Here is an 8,940-nt window from a genome sequence, read left to right as displayed (position 1 = left end):
CTGTTCCAACAGCTTGTTTTAACATCTCCTAAGCTCTCCTTTAATCTGCACTGATTTGCAGTTTGATTTGTTGTGGTATTTGTTTTAGAAATGCAGATTACCATATAAACACCTGACTTTTTTCCTCTTGATCTGGAGAAAATGCCATTAAGTTATATTTTATCTGGAGCTGAAATGTTATTTAACAAAAAAAATTGTGTCATGTGATTTTTTAAATTGCTCTAAAGTTAAAAAAACAAACAAACAAACAAAAAAAAAAACACTTCATGCAGTGTTTGTGTTTTGTATGTGTGTCAGTGGTTGCACTTTGTAGTCCTGTAGTTAAATGTGTTGATGTGTAAGAATCTAAAATTTTGAGTAAACATGAAATTAAACAAAAGCAAAACTTTATTTTCCATCAATTATTCAAAATAACAGTAACAAAAAATTACCACTTTCATAATGACTCACCAAAATATTTCTAATCAGGAGAAAAACAGTTTCTGAAGACACACTAATGAAATACAGTTCAAATCACCGGCGACACCCACAAAACCCATTTTAGCACCTCGTGGTGTTATTTAAATTTGGAACCAGTGAACGTGGACACCAGGTTTAAAAAAAAAAAAAACACCACAGTACTGAAAAGATCAGGATTTTGCTCTTTTGTGACCTATAATATTTAAAGTCCAGATAAAAGGAGCAGCTGGTGAACATTCTCCTGACGTCTTGCCATCATGGGTTCTGCAGTAAATCACTAAGTTGAAGTCACCGGGTTTACGTCTTCACCGCCGTGTCTCTGGATTTGTAGATGACTCCTCTGCTTTTCAGCTCTCTCACCACACCTTCAGAAAGACAGCAATTACTAAAGTCAGCCAGTAGGTGGTGCCTGTGTACCTAGTTTGGAGTAACTAACTCCATGAAGAAATTTTAACTATTAGAGAAAAAATTACTCATAACCATCCCAAAGACATATTGTTATCTTTGGCTGCTTTCAGTGATGCCGGTATTTGGTTAGACTCTTTCTCTCCGACTGTTCTGTCTGAGTTATTTTCATTAGTTACTTCATCCAAACCATCAACATGTCTATTAGACCCCATTCCTACCAGGCTGCTCAAGGAAGCCCTACCATTATTTAATGCTTTGATCTTAATATGATCAATCTATCTTTGTTAGTTGGCTATGTACCACAGGCTTTTAAGGTGGCAGTAATTAAACCATTACTTAAAAAGCCATCACTTGACCCAGCTATCTTAGCTAATTATAGGCCAATCTCCAACCTTCCTTTTCTCTCAAAAATTCTTGAAAGGGTAGTTGTAAAACAGCTAACTGATCATCTGCAGAGGAATGGTCTATTTGAAGAGTTTCAGTCAGGTTTTAGAATTCATCATAGTACAGAAACAGCATTAGTGAAGGTTACAAATGATCTTCTTATGGCCTCGGACAGTGGACTCATCTCTGTGCTTGTTCTGTTAGACCTCAGTGCTGCTTTTGATACTGTTGACCATAAAATTTTATTACAGAGATTAGAGCATGCCATAGGTATTAAAGGCACTGCGCTGCGGTGGTTTGAATCACATTTGTCTAATAGATTACAATTTGTTCATGTAAATGGGGAATCTTCTTCACAGACTAAAGTTAATTATGGAGTTCCACAAGGTTCTGTGCTAGGACCAATTTTATTCACTTTATACATGCTTCCCTTAGGCAGTATTATTAGACGGTATTGCTTAAATTTTCATTGTTACGCAGATGATACCCAGCTTTATCTATCCATGAAGCCAGAGGACACACACCAATTAGCTAAACTGCAGGATTGTCTTACAGACATAAGACATGGATGACCTCTAATTTCCTGCTTTTAAACTCAGATAAAACTGAAGTTATTGTACTTGGCCCCACAAATCTTAGAAACATGGTGTCTAACCAGATCCTTACTCTGGATGGCATTACCCTGACCTCTAGTAATACTGTGAGAAATCTTGGAGTCATTTTTGATCAGGATATGTCATTCAAAGCGCATATTAAACAAATATGTAGGACTGCTTTTTTTGCATTTACGCAATATCTCTAAAATTAGAAAGGTCTTGTCTCAGAGTGATGCTGAAAAACTAATTCATGCATTTATTTCCTCTAGGCTGGACTATTGTAATTCATTATTATCAGGTTGTCCTAAAAGTTCCCTAAAAAGCCTTCAGTGAATTCAAAATGCTGCAGCTAGAGTATTAACAGGGACTAGAAGGAGAGAGCATATCTCACCCATATTGGCCTCTCTTCATTGGCTTCCTGTTAATTCTAGAATAGAATTTAAAATTCTCCTTCTTACTTATAAGGTTTTGAATAATCAGGTCCCATCTTATCTTAGGGACCTCGTAGTACCATGTCACCCCAATAGAGCGCTTCGCTCTCAGACTGCAGGCTTACTTGTAGTTCCTAGGGTTTGTAAGAGTAGAATGGGAGGCAGAGCCTTCAGCTTTCAGGCTCCTCTCCTGTGGAACCAGCTCCCAATTCAGATCAGGGAGACAGACACCCTCTCTACTTTTAAGATTAGGCTTAAAACTTTCCTTTTTGCTAAAGCTTATAGTTAGGGCTGGATCAGGTGACCCTGAACCATCCCTTAGTTATGCTGCTATAGACGTAGACTGCTGGGGGGTTCCCATGATGCACTGTTTCTTTCTCTTTTTGCTCTGTATGCACCACTCTGCATTTAATCATTAGTGATCGATCTCTGCTCCCCTCCACAGCATGTCTTTTTCCTGGTTCTCTCCCTCAGCCCCAACCAGTCCCAGCAGAAGACTGCCCCTCCCTGAGCCTGGTTCTGCTGGAGGTTTCTTCCTGTTAAAAGGGAGTTTTTCCTTCCCACTGTAGCCAAGTGCTTGCTCACAGGGGGTCGTTTTGACCGTTGGGGTTTTACATAATTATTGTATGGCCTTGCCTTACAATATAAAGCGCCTTGGGGCAACTGTTTGTTGTGATTTGGTGCTATATAAAAAAAAAATTGATTGATTGATTGATTGAGGAAGTTGTTCACTAATCACACGGTTCCTGCAGATCCTTAAAAAGTCTTACAATATATTGAACTGGTTACCCTGTATCTAGTTTTTGAGGCTGACTGTGTTTATGCTGAGTTTACCTGGTGGTAATCTTCCCGTCACCGACACTGCGTAAACGCCGGGTTTAAAGTTACCTGCAAAAGAAACAACCAATAATGCACAGCTGCTTTTAAATAGTCATCTATGAACTTGTACAGTGGTCTTTGATTGTTGTGTCCACACACAGCTGACTGAGCTGCAGTATGTAAAACACAAAAACACCACCATGCTACACATTTATAACGAGAGCAAACCGAATACAGAAACACAGAAAAGATGTTTCGCAAAAGAAATGGAATTTTAATCAAAAATAAATGATGGCAAATCAGCACCATTATTAGCTTTTGGTTTGATGTCTGATATCTGTGTCAACACAACACAGTGAAATTGGAGCAACTTTCACTTTTGACCCCTGTACAAACTGAAATTGACCTTTGTCACCATTTTTCCTGTTTTTACCCCAGAACATTCCATCATAGATGGTCCAAACTGTACAATTTTGGAATTGTTATGATCAGACAAATAATGTGATATAGTTATCGACATGACTGGAGCAGTTTTAAAGTTTGAACTCCATGTAATTCTTCATTGACCCCTACCTGGGTAGAGCTACCACCCTGGGATGGTTATCATACATTTTTGTGTAGGCCATGATACACCGAGGCTGGATTCTTAAGTGTTGTTTTGTCCCCTTAAGTGGTACAGATTAGGTCAAAATTGATGACTGGCTCATGGACTGCACGGGGAAAACACACAAAACTCACACAGAGAGGCCACAGGTGGGCATCGATTCCATGACCTTCTTGCTGTGAGGCAGCCAGTGCTAACCACTAAGCCACCATTGCTGCCAGAATGTAGGCAAACGGTGCTAAATTTAAAATGCCCCAAATAGCACTTCTGACAAGTATTTTTTAAATAACGAGATATCTGTTTCAAATTAAACATTTGTTGTACAATTTTGATTACTGTTTTAATATATTTAAAAATATTGTAACACTCTGAGCTACATCTGTTCCCATCATGCACTGGGACAGTGTTCTGATATCAATTGTTTGCATATTATTACTTGCAAGTAAAAAAAACTGAAATTTCATCTAATCACATTCAGTAGTTTTCATTATATCTTTGTCTTATAAAACCCGGATGACTGAATGTATGGATCCATTTAAATTCCCCAGTTTCCACTCTGTCACACAGGTAACAACATCTGGCAAATGACCTGTAATTCATTCCCATGAGCTGGACATAAAGTGGGAAAGAGAGGAACAAATAATTGACTTTATTTATCAAACAACCGGAGGTTCTCTAATGTATGAGATAATGTTGGATGTGATTATGGACAGATGTTTATAGTCGTCCTAACAATGTGATGAGGAGCGTGCACGTACCTATTCTCTGCCACTTAGCGACCCAGCTGTCCTCAGGACTCATCATGGGCGATGACTCTGAAAACACAAGGGGAGGAGAAAATATTCTGGAGGAGTCGGCCATATAAAATGAAATTCGACATGTTCAAAGAGACGTTTACCCGTCAAATGATGAACTCGTGCACTCATAAACCATCTCGCGGTTCCCCTTCATCTGAAGGTACGACTCACAGTTGTCACAGCCGTCGTATTCAAACTGGTCAATGGTCTAAAGACATGAAAACCATAACTGCATGAGTACAGGCAATTTAAAAAAAAAAAAAAGTGGACAAATGAGCCACAACACCACTATAGAGTCAGGTCCATAAGTATTTGGTTTTTGTAATTTGCCTCTGTTCACCACCACAGTGTTGTTAAAATAAAACAGTCAAAATGAGCTTGTAGTTGTCGACTTTCAGCTTCAATTAACCAAGTGGCTTTTGATACGATACCGCATTCCTTTGTTTTGCCGTGATTAATGCAAGACAAAGAGGGACATCATGGTGTTCAACCTGTACAGGAGGCAAACTGATGAATTTCGAGTTCAAACCTGAGCGTTAGGGCAGCACAGCCCGGCTCAGTGGTTAATGGTGTTGCCTCACAGTGAGAAAGTCCCAGGTTCGCTTCCAACTTGGTCCTTTCTGGATGGAGTTTGCATGGGTTCCCTCCGTGTGTTCTGCCTTCCTCCCACATCCAAAGACATTGCATGGTTGGTGAATTGGAAATGTCAATTTGACCAGAAGGGCCCTCGGGGAAGGTCCTTAATCCCCATGTTGCTCCCGCTGTTTAGTGAGCGCCTTGTATGGCAGCACCCCAACTTCAGGGTGTGAGTGTGTCTGTGTAATAGGTAAATGTGAGGCATAATTGTAAGCGCTTTGAGCTTCTGATGCAGATGGAAAAGCGCTCTATAAATACAGAGAGATGAAATTAGATTTATTGTCATTGTCATTACACGAGTGCAACAACAACGAATTATGTTTACACTCCAATATTACCTCAGACAAAAATACAGCAATAATCCACATTACTTACTTGTTTACCGTAATAATGGCACACATCAGAATGAAAGACAACACATATACATTTGACATTTGTTTATGTGCTCTAAACTTGAAGCAGTCCGTCATCTGAATTGAGGCAAGTGGGTGAAGGCTGCAGCAGGAAGGGCCCGGCGCCCGCCCAGCTTTGAGGAGTTTGAAGGTTGTAGTCAGTAAAAAACCGCACTGCCTTCGAGGTGGCAGGGAGGAAGCCAGGGTGAGGGGAGCGGAGAGACACGGGGGGGGGGGGTAATAGGGATGGAGACATGCGCCATGTGCAGATGAGTTAAGTTTGTCAGTTTCTGTCCGTGTGTATGTAAAGTCTGATATTGCTAGGCAACAGCAGGCTGATAGATGAGAAGGGGGAGCCGAATTCCTTCACCAAGGCCGTAGATCCTTCTGGGGGAAGAGCAAGGAATTAGGCCTTCAGGACCCGATAAGGCTGCCATGTTGATGTTAGGCAGAGAGATACAGAATTCCATTTACTGCACCTCTGACCATCTAGAGTCCAAATTTGTGAAGAATATTCTCCAGTCCTCAGCAGCACATTCCTTTGCAATGCAGCGATATGGTCCAAGATGGTATCCATTTTGCGTTCGAGTTCAAGAGTTCATGCAGTCTGAGATTGCACAACATTGCCCAACTCATTAATCATGACGGACAGATGAGGGGACGAGATTCTGGAAGCAGCCATCTTGCTAATATTCCTGTGGGTCAGGGCAGCGCACAAACCAATCAGCGCCAAACCTCCCACCATAAAAGCGAATAGAAATAAATCCTTGACGTCTTCCACAGAGAGTGGAGCCAAGCATGTCACACTCCATCTCTCTCAGGTGTCGAGAGCATAGTCCGCTGGGTAGGTTCCATCAGAGCACGCAGGGTCCCAGATCCCTGATTTCCTTGTTGAAAAAAAAAGGTGTCAGTAGCATTGAGAGACCAGCTGATCAATTCCATGGTTAATCCAAATCTTAATTTGAAGAATTCACAGTGTGGTGAAGCTGGGACTTTGAAGGTCGGAGCAGAGATAGAGAACAGAAAGGAGGAGAGGAGAGGAATGCAACCGTCCTTACCGGAGTCCCAAGCAGTCCATTTACCATAAGTGTGATAGCCTGTAATTCTAAGACGGATGTTGGCTATATGAGTTTTTGCCTTGCAGGTGTCCATTGATGTTGATGAAGACCCGTCACACCAAAGAGCCGAGTTCACCAAAGAACAGTTTTCGGGGCAGGCAATCCTCAGGTATTCGACAGACACGACCCACCCAGCGAAGCTGCCGTTGGATGATGTGGGCCTCTATGCTCAAACAACCTGCAGAACGCGGGACGGTGATGTGAGCAACCCGACTGGTCCAAGTGATACCTAAGATGCCTTGCAAACAATGGATATGAAAAGCCTTGATGCTCCTGATATGGGCCTGATAGATGGTCCAGGCCTCACAGCCATAGAGCAGGGTGGAGATGCAGATGGCTTTGTAGACTGAGACCTTTGTGAATATGGTGAGGTCGCGATTGAGAAACACACTGTGTGAAAGATGGACAAAGGCACTAGATGCTTCCCAGACCCTGTGCTGTATCATCGTGAGCTACAGGACTGGGTCCGGACACGGGCATGATAGACAAACCTGCTGACAAGTCTTTGTCTTCAGCTCCAATCTTTAAGGACCAGTTTGGGGTTGGGGGAGGTAATCGCCAGGATCAGCCCAGCTGATGAAGAACCAGGGTGAAAAGTGTTATTTGGAGGCCAGCTGCTGATGAGAGGTGAAAGCAGCATCATCTGCATACTAGAGGAACAAATACCATCTCAATCCTGGTTATCTCTTGGCACTGAGTCGCCACAGATTGAAGAAATCCTATTCAGCCGACAGGTGGCAGGCAATATTGTCCTGGTTTAGCCAGTGACGAGCAAGTAGGTACACAGCCACTAGATCATAGGTGCAAACTGATTCCAGAAAGGGCCAAGAGGGTGCAGGTTTTCTTTGTAACCACCAACTCCAGCAGGTGATTTCACTGATGAACTCTTCCCATCTGCTCAAAGTGATGTTCATCAGTGAAATCACCTGCTGGAGTTGGTAGTTACAAAGAAAACCTGCACCCTCTTGGCCCTTTGTGGAATCACTTTGACACCTATGCACTAGATAGATGCTGAATAAGGCTGAAGAAAAAACACACCCCTGCTTCACACCAACATCAACCTCAAACTTTGGCAGGCAGCAGCACTTAACAAGAATGGTCCACAGAATACTTCTGTTGACAGGTCTTTGTCAACCCGACAAAGGTTATGTAGAGGACTCAAGGCCCTTTTCCACTGTGTAGTGGAAAATGGCCTGTTGGTCCCTGCACTTCTCCTGTAAAGGCGAGCTAGAAAACTTATGTCAACAGTGCTGCAATTCTTGCAGGAACCACACTCAAACTCTGGTAATACAACATTGGAGACATGAGAAATGAGATGGGACAGCATCACCGTAGCCGAATTTTCCACAATCACAGAAGGGAGATGACCGCGGTAATTGCCCCAGATTGATTTGTCACCTTTCCGCTGGAAAGGAACAACGATGGCATCTTTCCATTGTTGGGGAAGTGCTGCAGCCTCCCAGACATCAAGGAAGAATAGATCCAGGTTCTGTGCTAGGACCAATTTTATTCACTTTATACATGCTTCCCTTAGGCAGTATTATTAGAAAGCATTGCTTAAATTTTCAATGTTACACAGATGATACCCAGCTTATCTATCCATGAAGCCAGAGGACACCAACCCAATTAGCTAAACTGCAGGATTGTCTTACAGGCATAAAGACATGGATGACCTCTAATTTCCTGCTTTTAAACTCAGATAAAACTGAAGTTATTGTACTTTGTCCCACAAATCTTAGAAACATGGTGTCTAACCAGATCCTTACTCTGGATGGCTTTACCCTGACCTCTAGTAATACTGTGAGAAATCTTGGAGTCATTTTTGGTCAGGATATGTCCTTCAATGCGCATATTAAGCAAATATGTAGGACTGCTTTTTTACATTTGCGCAATATCTCTAAAATGAGAAAGATCTTGTCTCAGAGTGATGCTGAAAAACTAATTCATGCATTTATTTCCTCTAGGCTGGACTATTGTAATTCATTATCAGGTTGTCCTAAAAGTTCCCTGAAAAGCCTTCAGTTAATTCAAAATGCTGCAGCTAGAGTACTGATGGGGACTAGAAGGAGAGAGCATATCTCACCCATATTGGCCTCTCTTCATTGGCTTCCTGTTAATTCTAGAATAGAATTTAAAATTCTTCTTCTTACTTATAAGGTTTTGAATAATCAGGTCCCATCTTATCTTAGGGACCTCATAGTACCATATCACCCCAATAGAGCACTTCGCTCTCAGACTGCAGGCTCACTTGTAGTTCCTAGGGTTTTTAAGAGTAGAATGGGAGGCAGAGCCTTCA

At 41.9% G+C, this 8,940-nt stretch overlaps 1 protein-coding gene across 1 annotated transcript in view; it reads right to left on the bottom strand.

The window, feature by feature from the left end:
- Positions 1–364: 364 nt before the first annotated feature.
- The window catches only part of supt4h1 (SPT4 homolog, DSIF elongation factor subunit), an 18,199-nt gene continuing 9,623 nt past the window's right edge, over positions 365–8,940 (bottom strand). Inside the window, exons 2-5 of the mRNA XM_034177533.1 lie at positions 4,600–4,706; positions 4,460–4,545; positions 3,113–3,166; positions 365–824 (exon numbers count right to left, since the gene is read on the bottom strand). Of these exons, the coding sequence (XP_034033424.1) occupies positions 757–824; positions 3,113–3,166; positions 4,460–4,545; positions 4,600–4,706 (315 nt within the window). The 3' untranslated portion in view covers positions 365–756. The remainder of the gene's footprint in view (positions 825–3,112; positions 3,167–4,459; positions 4,546–4,599; positions 4,707–8,940) is intronic.

Source organism: Thalassophryne amazonica, chromosome 9, assembly GCF_902500255.1.
Source record: "Thalassophryne amazonica chromosome 9, fThaAma1.1, whole genome shotgun sequence".
Lineage (NCBI taxonomy): Eukaryota > Metazoa > Chordata > Actinopteri > Batrachoidiformes > Batrachoididae > Thalassophryne > Thalassophryne amazonica.
Note: the sequence above shows the minus strand (reverse complement) of the source record. Positions and strands in the feature narration are given on the sequence as shown.